General features: G+C 35.2%; 1 protein-coding gene across 2 annotated transcripts in view; it reads left to right on the top strand.

Annotated features, from left to right (window-relative positions):
- The window catches only part of PDSS2 (decaprenyl diphosphate synthase subunit 2), an 89,424-nt gene extending 74,204 nt beyond the window's left edge, over nucleotides 1–15,220 (top strand). For both annotated transcript variants that reach the window (XM_034409104.2, XM_034409105.2), the window contains 4 exons: nucleotides 1,482–1,655; nucleotides 2,318–2,449; nucleotides 5,006–5,041; nucleotides 14,338–15,220. In XM_034409104.2, coding sequence (XP_034264995.1) covers nucleotides 1,482–1,655; nucleotides 2,318–2,449; nucleotides 5,006–5,041; nucleotides 14,338–14,496 — 501 coding nt within the window. In that variant the 3' untranslated portion in view covers nucleotides 14,497–15,220. The remainder of the gene's footprint in view (nucleotides 1–1,481; nucleotides 1,656–2,317; nucleotides 2,450–5,005; nucleotides 5,042–14,337) is intronic.
- The last annotated feature ends 2,795 nt before the right edge of the window (nucleotides 15,221–18,015 follow it).

Below are 18,015 nucleotides of genomic sequence, written 5' to 3'. Positions count from 1 at the left end.
TAAACTAAACATGATTGCCACTTACTGAACTGTCACAAATAGAAGAGCAAATGTGTGGTTTCCCTTGTTGCCTTCTCTTTTCCCATTCTCACCTCCTTCATGGAAGTTGAAAACAATAAAATGAAATGATACAACGTTCAGCAAGCTGGCTTTGAGGAATTGTACTACTTTTCCCATCAGTCTCATATTATCTCCTTGCAACACAGCACTCTTTGGCAGTAGCCACAAAGGAGGAAGATTACAACTGAATGCAGGGATTTTATTTCGTTTCTTACCAATTTTATGTCAGATAATACCTTACTAGAAAATTATAGTGTCATGCAGATTTAGTTTTCTCTTCTGAGCAACTTAATTGAAGTAACTCATAGAGCCAGAATTGTGTAGATGGCATAATCACTTTTTGCCTGGATCTTTAGCTGCCTTCCAGTCCATCCTGAAGGCAGTGACCAAATAAATTCTGTGCTTTTTTGCAGCTATTTACTCTTGATAGAGACCATTAAATCGCTTTGTAGTAGATAATAGAAAAGAAAGATAAGTCACTGCAATAATAAAAAGTCCTAGATGTAATCAAAATGTTGGTGAACCATTTTGAATAATATATATCGTATCAACCTACAGTGTATGGATATTACATTTCCCATAAAAATGAATGCAGGTTTTGTCTGTACATTATGGGATTTTTGTTTATCAGGTGATCTCAGGTTAAATCAGCAGTATCTGGGGTTCTGAAGATTTCTCCTAAGACGTTGAGTATCCATAGTTGTTGAACTATCCCAGACAGATTTAAATGCTTTTATAACAGGACTTAGTATGAAAGCAGCTTCATGTTTGTTTGTATACATCCCGCCTTTAAAATTGTACAATAATTATAAATTCATAGCTAAGGCAGGATTTGAACTTATGGTTTCTTGCTTTCTAGCCTGGTGTCTTAACCACTAGACCAAACTGGCTCTCTAAATGTACATTTATGTCTTATGTCCTGAACCCCTTTTGTCGCTACTCCTTTAAAGCGACAGAAGGGGATGATTCTAGAAAGAAAGCAAGGAACTGTTCAGCTTTCCTCTGTCCATCACAAAGCTTTTCCTGTAACCACCTATTTTTTATAGACTCATATTTTCTTCCAGGCTAATATTTATATTTTTGTTTTGTTTTGCTTTGCTTTGTAATTATACTTACCTTAGTAGTGTGATAATTAATATTTAGCTATAATTCAGTCACTTTACATTCCCAGCATAGAGATCTAGATAGATCATAGGAATTTATAGTTTGATTTATAAGTTAACTTATAAACTTATAAGGGGAGAAAGATATTGAGAATATTCCGCAGAAGCTTAACATTTTTAAAAACCATTTATTTCTATAATTTCTATCTGTTAAACTAGCAGAATGAATTGCTTCAAATGGCACGTATTAAACAATTACATTGTTCTATCATTGTTGATTATTTTTAGAATGTGTAACATCTTTCTTTGTGTTTCTAGGAAAACATTGTCACAGACGACATCAGAATATCAGATTGGAAAGAGCAGGTTTTCCAATCTCATTGTGTTTTGCTGGCAAAAAGCTGCCAGGCTGCAATGGAGCTGGCAAAGCATGCTGTAGGGATTCAGAAGATGGCGTTTAAGTATGGGAAGCACATGTCTATGTGTCACAAGGTATGACTTCCCTCTTCTTTAAAAGCTTCCCGAATGGCCAAGCAGCCAGCATCCTTATCCAAGAAGCATGTCTTTCTGTAGATAATATGTTTCTTAAAAACGCACACACACACATTTAGTTCATTTGTGACTAAACTGCATGAAAAAATACTTATATGAAGTATTTAGCATATCACAGAATTCATTTCCCTGTGCTAAGTTGATTCGATACACTTACAGCCTTTAAAACTGAGACAGCTGTCAAAGTAGCCAACTAATCCCAGGAAACTAATGTAAGCGAATAGGAGGAGTGAGCAGAAGGTTTACAGGGAGCTCAGTATGGAATTAGAGAGATTTGGGGAGTTATGATAGCTGCCTGAGCATCTGTGAAAGGGGACAAAAGAGGGTACTTGGCTGCCCTGGAAATTGTCAATGTATTTATCTAGAAAATTGCATCCCATCTTATTCATGGTATGTATGGCAAGTAGTTGCTGTAATGTTAACAACAAATAAATGAAACCATCAACATAAAGATTCAGTTAAAATATTAGAATAATCAAATCTCAATAGCTGTGTAAAGATCAGCTGTTTTTTTGCAATTCTCAGGTAATATTAGTTGTTGTTAAATGCATTTCCTGTGGTTAACTACTCTTAACTTCATGATTTTAATCCCCTTCTTTCAGCTAAATGCTGATATTCAGCCATTTATTGATGGAAATTCGAATGATTCCCAGCCATTTAACTTAAATTCTGCTCCTGTAGTATTCCATCAAGAGTCTGTTGGAAGAGAAGTCTGGATTAAGCAAATTAAAGAGGTAAATAAATAATTACATCTATAGTGGCTATGTTTCAAGGGTGAAATGCTCCCGGTTCGGACTGGCTTGGGCGAGTAGGTAGCGATGGCGGCGGGCAGTTCGGAGAACTGGTAGCAAAAACCCCTGCCCCTGCCCCCCATGCCCAGCTGAGCCGCGCGATCATCAGAGCCTTTTTTTTCTTTTAAATGGCTCTGACGATCCAAGGTCTGACGATCCCAGCTGAGTTGCCTGATCGTCAGAGGGTTTTTTAAAAACCCTCTGACGATCAGGCAACTCAGCTGGGATTGTCAGAACCTTTTGAAAGCAATTTTTTACATGGTTTTACATGTTAAAAAATGGTTTTAAAAGTAAAAAAAAAATTGGCCTTGCCTACCCAGTCACATTACCACCCACCCACCAAGCCACACTCACAGAACCGGTAGTAACAAATTTTAGATTTCACCACTGCCATGTTTGTACATCTTACAAAATAATAATCATCCCCTCATATTAATTTGTTTTTAAAAAAACCATAGTTAACATTAACCACAGTTATAGAGTCTGAATCCAACTACTCGGTTCCATAAAAGGTATCAATGTTATAAGAATTTATAAAGAGAAATAGTTTTCCTATTTCTGCATGTTTATTATTTAGTAGAACTAGAAATTAAATGTGCTACTGTTGAGTGTGTTTATGTGCATAAAGTCTATGATTCTTATGGTAATTTCTTTTTAAAATTCATCCGGTTAGACTCAATTTTATTAAAATACAAAAATAAATGTAATTTAAAATATGCCTGCCTTCCCTACAGTTTTAGTTTTACAATAATTGAATATTTCTAGCATAAAGCAGAGGGAATGAGCTGCTCATGCATATATGATTATAATTCAAAACACAGCTGGTTGGGCACATGTTAGCCTACTGGCTTTGATATTATTGCTTATCTTATGATTGTGGTTCCTTCCCAAAAGCTATCTCAATAGAAGCATTTTAATGCAAGCCTTGATATAAGTCGTTTAATACATGGCTCTTTCTTCAATGGGTAGTTTAAATGAAAAATAGAGTAAAGCACCCCACCTTGTTCTCTTGCTTCTTTTCTTCCTGGGGAACCCTTCAAAAAGTTTGACAGTGTGTATTTTCTACATTGCAAGCTCTGTCTTTATGTAAGGCTGATCCTTCAGAACTGTATTTGCTACTGTGGGTTACATGCAGAGGTGGGTGTAATTTGTTTGCTCCCATTCTTTCTCATGAGACTGTAATTGCATAGAGGAAAGTAATGCGGAATATGGCTAAGGGCCATGCTTCATTGATCCATAAATTCATCACAGTCTTTCTCAGAAACAAAAGAAAGAATTCCACTTGAGGGGTAGTTGAAAGAACTAGTTATTTTGTGCAGCATGTATCATGTCCACTCTCTGAAAGATGTCAGTAGAACAGAAACTAGTAGACACCTGAAAAGCCAAATGTGAGTTCTTAAACCTGATGAAAAAAATATATGGGTTTTCTATTTAGCACAGGGGTACGAGGACTCAGTGGTTAAAGAAGCTGAGCTTCTCGCCTGGAGAACTGATAGCCTGGGTTTGAGAACCAAGCTTCACGCAATGGGGTGAGCTTCCATTACTTGCCTCTGCTCCGGCCCACATAGTAGTTCGAAAGCATGCAAATGAGAGTAGGTTAATAGGTACCACTTTGGTGGGAAGCAGGGGTGAAATGTTCTCGGTTTGGACCGGATCGCCCAATCCGGTAGTGATGGCGGCGGATGGTTCGGAGAACTGATAGCAAAAATCCCTGTGCCCCCCCCCCCCCATGCCCAGCTGAGCCACGCAATCATCAGAGGCTTTTTTTTTTTTGCTTTTAAAAGCATTTTTTCTACAACCTCTTCAGCCGAAAAAATGCTTTTAAAAGTAAAAAAAAAACCCTCTGATGATTGTGCGGTTCAGCTGGGATCGTCAGAGGCTTTTAAAAGCATTTTTTTCTACAAAAAAATGCCCTTTAAAAGCCTCTGGCGATCCCAGCGGAGTTGCCTGATTGTCAGAGGCTTCTAAAAGCATTTTTTTCTGCAACCTCTTTGGCCGAAGAGGTTGTAGAAAAAAAAATGCCTTTAAAAGCCTCTGGCGATCCCAGCTGAGTTGCCTGATCGTCAGAGGCTTCTAAAGCATTTTTTTCTGCAACCTCTTAAGGTTGTAGAAAAAAAATGCTTTTAAAAGTAAAAAAAAAAAAAAAAAGTTGGCCACGTCCACCCAGTCACATTACCCCCAGCACCAAGCCATGCCCACAGAACCAGTAGTAACGAATTTTAGATTTCACCCCTGGTGGGAAGGTAACAGTGTTCTGTTTGCCTTTGGCATATAGCCTTTCTGTGCTGCTCACATGACCACGGAAATTGTTTTCAGACAACGCTGATCCCTCGGCCAAGAAACAGAGATGAGCACCGGGCCTTAGAGTTGGACATGACTGACAGGAAAACCTTTACCTATTTAGCACAACATGTTAGATTTTTCTTAGAGTTTTGTGCAGCTTATGATTTACAGGCTTGTAATAATATAATTTTATTTGTTTTTCTTACATGATTTAAGACTCAAGGCAAAGAAGACTTAATAGACTATAGCAAGGTGAGCAGCTAAAATACGTCTTCATTCTAAAGACTTGTTAACTTTTATGTTTGAAGGAATATATGAATGAGCCTTGCTATTACTATTATAGTATTTCATTTCAGGTTTCAATCACAAATTGCCTCGTAAAGCAGCTTATAACAATTACGGTACAGTGTGTGTGATACAGGTATATAAACTGCAATAATGGGGCAGGATCGGATTTTCAGCTGAATCTGATTTCAGGCATGATAGACTCAGAACTTGATGCACTTACAAAGTAGCACAGCAATCAAGTGTACAGCCAGCAAATATTCCTGTATCCAAGTATGTTTCTTATTGCTCCTGTGTATTGCTGCTGCAATTATTGTTGTTCTTGTTTTTAGAAAGCTGATTAGGATCAGATTTGAGAGCCTTTAGGCTAATTATATTCTAATAAGGGTTTTGGGGAACCCTTGTAACTTCAGCTTATATGCATCGCTATTCTCTGCCAATTATATTTGCCAGTCCCTTATCCCAGAATTTAACTGTTAACAAAAGAGTAGTTATAGGAAGAGCTTCCACTAGGCTGGACTTGCCTGAATGGACATATGTATTAAAATATCTGCTGCTTCACAAAATTTGGTGATGGAACCATGTTGCTGAGTCTCATTTGAAACTCTCATTTTCCAGATTCCCCAGAGAAAAGGGATGATTTGTATGACTATCTGGTTGTTGTAGAATCAACCTGCTGCTATTTTCTCATTGTAGCTTTTGCCTTTGAGTACTAAACTTAAGGGCACCTGGGAGACAGACAGAAGGCAAGGGTTCGAGCCCTAATTATCAAGGCTTAAGGATCAATAGAACTGTGGATTCTATAAGGGCCTTGGCTTGTTGAATTTGCTAGTATAGCCAGATGATACACAGGTAGTCCTTGACTTACAATTCTTTTTGTGATTGTTCAAAGTAAAAATGGCACTGAAAAAAAGTGACTTATGGCCATTTTTCACACTTACAACCGTTGCAGCATCCCTATGGTCATGACATCAAAATTCAGATGCTTGGCCACTGACTCATATTTATGATGGTTGCAGTGTCCCAAAGTCATGTGATCACCTTTTGCACTCTTCTGACAAGCTAAGTCAAATGGGGAAGCCAGATTCATTTAACAACCCTTGTTACTAACTAAACAACGGGAAAGAAAGGTTGTAAAATTGAGGCAAAACTCACTTCAAAATTGTTTCACTTAGCAACAGAAAATTTGTCCTCGGATGTGGTCATAAGTCAAGGACTACCTGTATAAATTTTGATCCTGTGCTTATCAGCATCCGAACTATATCCTCCTGTAAGCACACACTGAAAAGTACAAATAACTCTTTGAGAAGGCCACCGTAAGTGAGCTGTAATGTGAATGCCTTGAGTGAATATTTCCTGTCCTACATACAAAATGTGCTTCATATAGTAGTTAGATATACCATCCCAAAGATAGCATTTATAGGAATGTATGAAATATAATACTTTTAACAAGGACATTTAGTTAGGATTATTGCTTTTGTCACTTTGCTTCAGTTTTATGTATCTAAACTCTGTCTAATACTGTAGGGTTAATAATACTGTATGAGATTAGTATCTCATACTAATGTTTAATCGTCTGGTTTGAACCTTGTTGATGGAAGTTGAAGCAATTTTACAATTCTTATTGTGGGGCAGGAAGGAAGCATGTTTACCATTTAAAATACACATGGGGAAGGGATGGAAATTCTGTGTTATGATTAATAATGATAACACTGTACTGTTCTATAAAATACCCTGCTATTGTTTTCACAACAAAAACAAAGGAAAGGGAAAGTGTTAACTCTGCACAGTTAATCACAGTAAAGATTACTTGAGACTGTAATCTATCCTATCATCTATTTTCAGTTTGATACACACGATGCTATTGTGGGAGATACATTGGGAGCTAGAGTTTCTCTTGGCAGGAATGCCAAATATGTCAATAACCAACTGCTACCTCACAATAAACATGAGGAACTCAAAGCAAGGTATCCATTAAGGTGTGAAAAAGGCAGGAGAAAGAGGTACTGGCTTAAATTGGGAGGGTGCAATAAGTGTTGTCTACATTTTATAGAAGGCAGTCACCTAATTTAACTGGTTTCAGTCCAGTGTGCAATAAAGATTCTTAATTAGATCTGCCATGTCAAATGTCCTGGTAATTTCTGTTGAATCAGAGCTAGTTCAAGGAAAGACCCAAGAGCTTGTTTGGCTTATGCTGAAGTTCCTCTTCCATAATATAGAATTGTTTAACTTAACAAGTTCTGACTTGGTTTCTGCACTCCAAAAATGTAAAGACCCATTGATCTTTCATGCCAATATGTCCTTTGTATTCTGCAGGATCCTTTTTCTGTAGATGATTTTGGCCAACTTCAAAAGCCCACTTTAGTTACTACTATGAGAAGCCATTTATTGATACTTAAATCTGTTAAAACTAGTCAAATATTTGAGAGAATTGTGACCATATGAAAATCAATTATCCTTGATTAATATCCTATTACAGGAGGGGAGGATTCTTTGAACTCCCATGAACAAAAAGGAATAAAAGATATAGGTTAAATGTAAAAACATTAGAAGCAGTGTTTGAAATTGCTCTGCTGAAGTGTAGGTCCTCAAAATTTGCATACTGCCTGTGCAGATGTAGTCTTTTCAGATGTAGTCTATTCTTCTGATCAGAAATTAAGAAAAAGAACAATACTAGTAATAGCTATAAGTAAGGAAATGACAAAGGCTTCCTGAAAATGGCCTGGTGGAATTAAATGTAAATAAATATAACAAATATTGGTTAGGCTTACACAATAGCTTGAATTGCAAGCGTTTTAATTCATGGGAGAAATTTTGTTTGCATGATTAAATAGAAAGTTTCAGCACCGCTAGTCTCTTAATCTGTACTGATTACTGATTATTACTCAAAATAGTGATCTGTTAGTACCTCCATTTCCATGTTAGTTATTTCCTGTGTGCAAAGCAGTCACTTTTTGAAAAGCCCAATGTAAGTGTAGCCCTTGCATTCATAGAGAAAGACAACCAGGGACATTTTTCAAACCAGCTGTGTTGGCCATGCAAAAATTATGGCTATTTTTTTGAAAAATATACTGATTCAAAAGGTGCTTTGTTTGCATCAATGTTTAAATACATGTTTAGTATTCTTCCGGAAAAGCAGTAACCCCACTTTCCAAGCATCCTAAACAACAACGAACAAAGAGGGGCAATGGGATCACAACAGGAAGAAGGACAAGTTTTTCCTGTTCCATGACACAGCCATCCTATCACCACCACCATAGCTACCAGATAAGTATTTGGGTCCAGGTCTCCAAGCTGAGATTGACTTAAGAACCAAAGGTAAAGAGGGAGGATTTATTTTGAAATGGTTTTGGAAGACTGTGCCCAGAGAGCCGAAGGGAAGGGTTGTGTCCTCAGCAACAGCCCAAAATGGCTAATAGATGCCAGGCTGGTCTGATTGGCCTACAGTCACCTTAACAGCATCACTGATAAAACAGATCACAGAAAGCATGTCAGATTGTATCTACAGCTATGTAAAACCGCTATGACTTGTTGCCTGCTTAAGCACTACTTAAAGTAAGTACACTAAGACCACCTAAGGTACGGTTGGAGATGAGATGAAGGCAGCATCATGGGGATTTAGAAATAAGAAGATTGCTGATGACTGTTTGTGCCATGTTTGGGTGCACATGGAGAAAGGCCCTTGGATAAAATGGCATGTATTTTATTTTTTTGCTTTTATATGATTACACTGTCAGGCCATAATTAAAAGTAATATTAAAAACTTTACGGTATTCAGTTTCACAAATAAGTAAATTGAATTGTTTGGAAGTAATTTTCTAACTTTGCTTTGATTCTATAAGCAGATTTGGAGCAGTGCTTTTCCTATATTAATACATTTCTTTGATAACGTATTTCTGTAAGTAATTTATGGAATTGCTTCAGCTGGCTATTTTTTTTAAATCAATCTTACTGAATCTTCCTTCTTTGCCATTTAGACTTCATAGATTCACACCTTGTGATCCAAATAAAGATTAAGAATCCAGATTTGGCAGCACAAATCACCTGTAGATTGTTTCCTAATTTCCCTGTTGGAGCCCTTGAAACATTCTCATTGGAGGTGGAAATTCCTTTGAAACATGAGGAAGTGTTGCAGCAGACCACACTAGAAAAAAGGAAATTAACAAAATCATATCCTATACTTAGTGAGAGAATATCTTTATTGACTCAAAAGTTTTCTATAGCCCAAAAGAGACTTTATTTTTTTTTTAATGGTAAAATCTGGATCCAGCCCAGTAGGCATAGTTTTGTAGTAAAGTTATACTCCCTATATATAATAAAAGAGCTAAACTGTTAAATATTTGGCAGTATCTTTCCAATTTTGTGTTTTGACAGGAAGAGCTGTATTATAGCACAGCCAAAAAGTTATATAAAATGAAGCACTTTAAATAAATGTTTGTCCAGCTGCCATTTAAAAAAGGAGGAAGAGGTTAAGGAGAGAAGCCACAAACACCAATCAGATCTGTAGTAAGAAATACGGAAACCTTCCAACTGTAACAAGGAAAAGTAAATCTATTAGCTACAAATTGTATTGGCCTTGTTTCAGGCTAACAGCTTGGTAGACAAAATATCAGCACTTAGTGAGGCAGAAGGTTCTCCACAAGAGAAAAACAAAATTAGAAAAGCATGGCAAACTCTTAATAGATTAGTTAGTTGCTTGACCACAAATCAATTTTAGGTTTGCTTTTTTCCCCCCCTTTTCTCTTTAGCAAGTTACGAGGTTTGATATAGGATGCCATGTAAGTGGCCAATAAAGAAGGCTGAGAGCTAAATGAGAGCGAGAGAGAGCAGGGAATGGTTGGTCTGAGTGAGAATCAGGTCACCAATTAGAGCAGGAAACCCTTGCTTCTGGAGCACTATTTTGTGATTTTGTTCTGTTCTAAAGATGGATAGGCTGGGATTCTATTTATATTTGAGAGACTGTTGTAGCTTTCCTGGACATGGTAGATGCAGAGTTTATTCAGATGTGGGGACAGTGAGAAGGTTGAAGTTCCAAATAAAGAATGCACTTTTGCAGTATGAGTTTGCAAAAGCAAGGGTAGCTGGGTTTGAACGATTCCTTTTTCCTGCTTTATCAGTTTGGGCAGACTCTTGTAACATTCTGTCAGTGTCTCTTCCATATAGGAAACTAATCAGAATCAACAGATTTTTCTCAATGTTGGGTGTGAAATTTTTGAATAATTTTGTTCAATCTAGCTGGAACTGAAGAACTTCTTGAATAGGCTAAATATCTAGAACTAGAAATGGTATTAGGGGAAAAACTAATTATTGTTTCAAATTACCTAAAGCACAGGGTATTCTTGTTGATTAGTTGATAGATTTCATGGGAGTATATGAAACACCACTGCTTTTTTTTTTTAATGTAAGTTAGAACTTGAAGGACTGTACAAAATCCTTCAAAAAGGCCATACAGTCTGGGAGAAAGGCTCCTTAAACTGGAGAATCAGGGCCTTAGAGAAAATAGAATTATGTTATGATGAATTAGCCAGATCTCAAGTTCAAATCAATGTGTGCTACATTCCATTTTCTGCAAAAACTTCACTTCTGCTAAGGCTTAAAAGTATATAAGTAATTCATTCCTGTGTAGGTAAAAATTCTGAGGAATGTGACTTTAGACATTTGCTGTTAGAAAGCAATACAGTAATTGTTTTACTTATGTGTACTGCCTCTTTTAGTTGATTGTAGAGGTAATTTTTATTGTACTCTATTGACTTAGGTCAGCAATTTTGGTTTATTTAAAAATTAGACATGATATAAATAAATAGATAAAAGTACATTGTATCTCAATTCAAGGACACTTGGAAAAAGCAATTATGGAACATCTCAAGTTTCTAAGATACATTAAATTACAGGATCTGTGGCTGGCCCTAACCTTTCTATCTGAACATGACCACCTCCCTAAAATTGATATTTCAATCCTGTTGTTCGCTCCATTTGAGATAAATGCCCTCCTATTTCAACAGAAGATCAACTGCTTTTAAAGTACAAGTGCCTGCTCATAGCTGAAAGTACAAAACACATTTGTGGTATTAACTATCCATTTCTTACTTGTACAAAATGTTTATTGTACAACAATATGGTTGGCTTTACTCACTTTAAAAGAAATAAGGCTATATGTATGTCCAATAGTTAAATGCCCATGTGGCAGGATGATAGGTTTTTGTTTTGTTTTGTTTTTTGTATTGTAAGTTTTGAAATGGATGTCAAATAGGGCATGGTTTTAAAAAAAAGGGATAAGGCATCTTTTCTTTGTGGCTTATACTAATTGTCCCTTTATGATAACCATGTATAAACAAACTTAAAAGGAATACCCATGCAAAAGCTTCAACAAATAAGAAAGAAAAACAGTGACTAGCAGAGGTACTGGAAAGTCACAGTATCTCAGCTATAAACATCATCATAGGATTGTTGGGAATATATAAAATAGAGTCACTTTGTGTGGGAGATGGGTGGTTTCTGAATGAGAAAGAGCCGGCTAGCTGAATAATAGAATCATGGACATTGATTTAAGATTGTTGGAATAAAGTACAATATAAATATTCTCTCTATTCCATCTTTATTTATTTGAAGTTATGTTGGTATTTTAAGGCGCTTTTTCTCAGAGAATTAGAGCAGTGAAAAATGTTACAAAGTTAAGCACACAAATAATGACAATAAAATTGAAAGGTAATAAAAATTCAGTGGAACAGCTTAAAATAGAAGGCAAAAATAAAAAGCTTTGATCAAGTGCTATTCGTACCTCTGTTAGGTCTGCTTCACAATCAGATGTTCCTAAAGGATGGAGGATGTAAAATGAAATCAAGAGATCAATTGACTGCAGAGGGATTTAGTTTTCAGTGGTTTTGCTATGCACAGTTAAGAGAAAGATTTTCGGTAGATAACATTTGGAATTGAACAGCACAAAACAGAATTTGAAACTGAACCATGTGCAAATGAACGTGTAACTGCTAAAATTTATATATCTGTTGAACTTTGAAACAGAAGAAGAACAAGTGAAAGAGTCTAATAAAATGGGCTAATATGTTGCTGAAAAGGCTGAAACGTACATTGTGTTATAAAAGAGAACTTTTATAAAATGATGTATTAGAACAAATAGAATGTGTAACGGTACTTCAAATTTATGTTGGAATGTAGAGAACATGAAGGATCATTTTATCATGCTTGGTGGATTTGTAAAAAAGTCATAAAATGTGGGGTTCAGATACATAGAATGATATAAAGAATTTTGAAGATCAATATTCAGTTGAAACCAGAACTGTTCTTGTTGGTACTAATGGATAGTCAATAAGAAAAGAGTTTGGAAGATTGTTCTTGTGTATGATAACTTTGGTGAAATTATTGTAGGCACAAAAATGGAAATGCTCTGAAATACCCACAATGGAGGAATGGCTGGTAAAGATAACCAGATTAGCAGAGATGGCAAAATTGACTTGACTAAAGAAAGGCAATAATTAACATTTATTAGCAATTGGACTTTTTTGCTGAAGGAAGAAAAAATGAACTTGTGATTTATGGGTTTAATAATTAGAAAGGGTAAACAATGGAAACAAGGAGGCTATTTTGTAACTTTATGGAGAGAGAATAAAACATAAATGTACTTACAACTGCTGCTGAGAAGACCGGAACTTTTCCCCCTTTCCTTGTTCCTTTTTTCCTTTCCTTTCCTTTCCTTTCCTTTCCTTTCCTTTCCTTTCCTTTCCTTTCCTTTCCTTTCCTTTCCTTTCCTTTCCTTTCCTTTCCTTTCCTTTCCTTCCCTTCCCTTCCCTTCCCTTCCCTTCCCTTCCCTTCCCTTCCTTTTTTGCTGTATTTCTTTTCACTTTTTTATTCATTACTTTCCTTACTTTTCCCTTTCAAAATTCGTATTGTTTTTATTCTTTAACATTTCTTTAATAATATTATATATTTTTTTTAAAAAAAAGCAATGATAGAAAAGGCTTGTTGTTTGTGTTTCTCATGAAGTTGAAATGTTAGTAGGAAAGCAATGTTTTTTTTCCATTCAGGATGAAGGTTCCCTTTTCTCTTTTGCAGAAACAGAAGCTCATATAAGTGTTGCAGATTCCAACACTTCAAATACCGTTTAATCCAGCTACATTATTAAACATATGCTTCATATTTTCTAGTTGAATTTGTGATCCAAGAGTATTAACTTAGGGTAGGCAAGCTGGTACCATCTTATGTTTCAAACTACAGCTCTCAAATATTTTGAGTATTGACTAAAGTGACAGTTATAGTCTGAAACATCTGGATGTATCCTTAAATCCAAGAAAAAACTGTTACTCATTTATTGTTGTGACTTTTTAATATCATTTCTTTAGTTTTTAGAATTTTTTTCAGAGAAATAGATGTATTAAACTTTTGCTGTGAAAATGCCAGTGTTTTGGCATTGTAAATATTAAGTTACTTATTATGGAAAAAGTTTTCATTGATTACAATTTAGGATTCAGAAACCTTGTGCCATAAGATAGAAGTTATATTTAACCTCTAAGGTGCCTGCAGGATTGTTTAATTGTTCATAATGAAATACTTTTACCAATCAAAGTTTCAAAAAAAATTGCACAGTGTGCAAGATCAACCCAAAGACCTCCATGATTGCCCTTAATATAAAATAAAAATTATTTGGTGGAATATTCCCAAGAACTGAAGTGTATGTACATTATTTCTGGTTCTTGATTAATCTTATTGAGGTCTCAGTGTAGAAAAAAAAATGTACTCCAGAGAAAAGAGGTTTGATCATCGTTACCATCCTGGAAAATGTATTCTGAAATCTGTATCCACTTTAAATTGAAAAAAATGTGTAAATAGTACAATACACACTGTATTGGAATGTGCAGCATGAAAATTATAGTATAGTAATGTACTTGCTGGTAGTGAAATTTAATTCAAAATGTATATTCATGTATTCATTAAATACAGGGTACTTTGTTTTATTCTTTCTAGTTAATTACACATCACACAGATGAATCTTTGCAAGTTTTTTATGGCAGTTATGTTGTAACTGTAATAAAATGGCTTAATATCTGTACTTATCTGTAAATGATGGACTAATTTAAATCAATTAAACTGTTTCATTGATTCGAAGATACCAATATAATTTAAGTAATATAGTTAAATATGGCTTTGAAACCCAGTTCATGAAACTACAAAATCCATAATGTCTTCTTAAACATTCTGCATAGAGTTATTTCTGTCCAAGCTGATAATATTCTGCATGTGTTTTCTCACAGTTGCAAGATGCAATCAAGGCTAGCAAAGGTGTGACTTCAGCTATTGACCTATGTCGTTGCCATGGAAACAGCGCACTGGAAGCTCTAGAATGTTTCCCTCCCTCTGAGGCCAGATCTGCCTTAGAAAACATTGTTTATGCTGTGACAAGATTTTCATAATGTAGAATTGGGGGGGGAAACTGCTGTTCATTTGCGGAAACAAGCCGAACAGAACAGGTGATTGCAAAAGTCAGATCTGTCACTACTAGTCCAAATGCATTTGTGGCTTTTTTAAAAAAAGTGTTTCTGTACCATTCACTACATTCCCAAATGAACACGTCTCCTTCGGAACTGCTGCAAACAAAATTAGGGAAAAAAAGGTCAAACAGTTTTCAGTTGTCATGCCAGAAGCACACTTGAGGCTGCACTGGTAGAAATAATTAATGACACAAGCTTCTGTGACCTCAGCAAATGGACAGGAAATAAGTCCTTATTGATTGGACATAGTCAGGGATGGCGCCAGCATGGTGGCCTGTGGTTTTCCTGCAGAAGAGAAGACAGAGGGGGCCATGAAGCTGCAGGTGTTGGCAGCAGTGGTTTTTAAGCACGTTTTTAAGCGGGGTGCTTAAAAGTAGAATTAATGTAGCAATTTATCAACACCAAAAGCGGCTTGATGAATTGGCAGAAAGGAACGAGTTTTTTTTTTAAATCTAACTACTTGAAATGTTTCTGTAGCACTTTCTGTGCGCCCTGAAATATAAAACAACCTTGTAACTTATTCACGTTTAAACAGGTTGCTGAAAGAACGGTGTAAGTATGGAAAGCATTTACTGTGATGTTGAATTGTTTTGTGAAATTCTGTTCTGTTTGTGTATAATTCTGATTAAAAAAATGGAGCTTTAAACTGTGTTTGCTTTTTCTATATCGGTCAAAAACAAATACCGTATTTCCTTACATTTACCCAGAAATTTTTCTCGGTTTTCATTTTTGACAAATGTTAAATCAATTTCTGCTTCAATTCCCTATCATAAAGGATTAAGTGATAGTTCTTCCTCTCTTCCCTCCGTACAGGATTTCATTCCCTGAATGGATGTATAAGAAGTGTTTTAACCTTACTGTGTCAAATGTTAAAGTCCAATTACAGAGAGAATACATGGTATATCAGAAGCCTGCAATCAGACACTGTCTCTATTTTGTTCATAGGAGATGATTTTTGTGGTTTGCATGCTTGCAATCTGAGAACATCGTTGACAAGAAGGCTGAGTTTACATAAATGATCCAGATTGAGACTCAGCTACCTTTCTTCCTTGTGTGGTGTAATTACAGCCCAATCTGGAGACAGCTAGCACAGCAAACAGATTTCATTACATTCCTCTTTCAAACACTAAGTGGAGTTATTTTAGTTAATTTTTTTTTTCTCTGTGTCTCTCCAGTGATGTGTCATACACCTTCTGCATAATGGCAAATATTTCACCAACAGAAACATCATTTTTTAGAATTGAATATTTAGTTTCACTCATGAGGTACACATGAGGAAGTAATGCATTTTCAAACCTTGACTAGACTGGACTTTTAGTACTTCTCTTGTTTCCAAAAATATTGTCACACTTTTAGTATTTAGTAATTACATGAATAAGTTAAATTATTTCAGTCCTAAGGAACATTCAGTTTTGGAGGATGGATGGATGGACAGCATTTTTTTTTGTTTCAAATATATTTTATCATTAAAGGTTACTTTTAAAAATTAGCACATGTAACATAATAATTTGAAATTTACAAAATTATTATCAACATTAGACTACATATTCCACCAATCTAATCTTATAGCAGTCCTTATAATAAATACGTAAAAGTACCCACAAAAAGGACACAGAAACAATACAACTGAATTATTAAGATATCCAGATTTTGATAAAAGTAGATGGGAAACTACAATGGCTGCAAAATTGTCGGAATGTTTAACAACTTCAATTTTTATTTAACAATATTATCTTCTTAGCTTAACAATTGATCTATGGAGGACTTTCTGGCTATAGACACTTGCATATTTATCATCTGATAAGATACACAAGGGATCTTAGGAAAAAGTTATGTCATGTGAACAGAAATCTTCTCATGCAATCTTAATTTTTCTATACTTTCAGGAATCTGAAAATAGGAGCATTTGGTATTATTGTGTAGTATTTAGCTTCCACTACAATTTTTTTTAAAAAAAAATAGAATTGTAACTGATTGAATTCTGAATTTTGAGAATAATTTAAATATACCAAGTTTAAATACACCAGAGTTACCATGTGGCAAATTGGGCAGCTAATAAATTAGAAAGACAGCCAGATAGATAAGATACACACCGGAAACAAATTCCTTGTGTGACTAATCACACTTGGCCAATAAAAGAATTCTGTTCTGTTCTATTCTATTCTATTCTATTCTATTCTATTCTATTCTATTCTATTCTATTCTATTCCTATTCCTATTCCTATTCCTATTCCTATTCCTATTCCTATTCCTATTCCTATTCCTATTCCTATTCTATTCTCACAACTAAATTAGGTGGGTGCTTTGTATATATGCCTACTTCATAGGGGAGATATGTGGCTTTTCACGGTTGTGATGACATTGATACAGCTCAATAGTTGTTCCTCGACATTGACATTTTAGAAACCATGATTAATTTTGATATAAACTTCTTATTCGTCTTTAAAACTTTGTTTTCTAAGTATTAGTGTTAATAATCTCGAGTCTAGTCAATATTGTATAAATACTGTACTCAATATAATGTATTAATTGTGTTTTATAATAATACAATAAAACCAAAGAAGAGAAAAGCTCCCCTTGATATTTGTTTAGGAGTATATACCATACTTTTAGGCATAGAACACATGCTAGATGAAGGGAAACTGCCAATCTTAGCACCTAGTAGCAGTAAGACTGCTTTAAAGAATACAATCATTTTCTTGTGGAAATAATTTCATTTTAGAGATATGTCAGATATCTTGGAACAGACTGAAAAAATAATGCACTGGTGGGCAAAATCAAGTTTTATTGGCGAGTTCACTGAAAAACATCTGCCAATTGAACTATAGGAAGTTGAAGATATATTTGAATAGATTTTCTGTAATGCCTTACACTGCAAAATCACAAGTTACCAATTTCTATACAAGCTCATTTCTAATCAAGTTTTCTTGCCCTGATATGTAAACCAATACTTGGTTCAATATATAACTGAAGATTAAATAGGGCAAGCAAATCAATTATGTAAATAAGTATAAATAAAAAATGGTACAATACATCTGCAAGAGATAACATAATCTTCCATTCAAAGTTTGCTGTGTATCATAGTATTTCTACTTATTCGTAGATTCATAGGATTTTTATATCTGGTTTTATTTTATATTTCAGGCATTGGAATCCTAATCTCTAACTAAGGGCAAATCATAATCTCCTAGATCTATGAAGGTTTCTTTCAACAAACGGAAACTATTTTAGGAAACATGATCAAATGGCTCAGTTTTGTTGGGATTGTGTTAGAAATCACTTCATTTCCTGAATTAAGGTTTTCAGTCTGTAACACTGTAATTAGTACAGGCAGAATGCAGAATCTGATCCATTCTGTAAATCTTTTTGAGACCCAACAAAAACAATCAGCAGTGTATTGCTGGAAAATGGAGCATATTCTTTGCTAACACCACATCTCTA

This window comes from Pantherophis guttatus, chromosome 1, assembly GCF_059756535.1.
Source record: "Pantherophis guttatus breed Tessera chromosome 1, ASM5975653v1, whole genome shotgun sequence".
In the NCBI taxonomy this organism is placed as follows: Eukaryota; Metazoa; Chordata; class Lepidosauria; order Squamata; family Colubridae; genus Pantherophis; species Pantherophis guttatus.
This window is presented reverse-complemented; position numbering and strand designations above follow the sequence as displayed.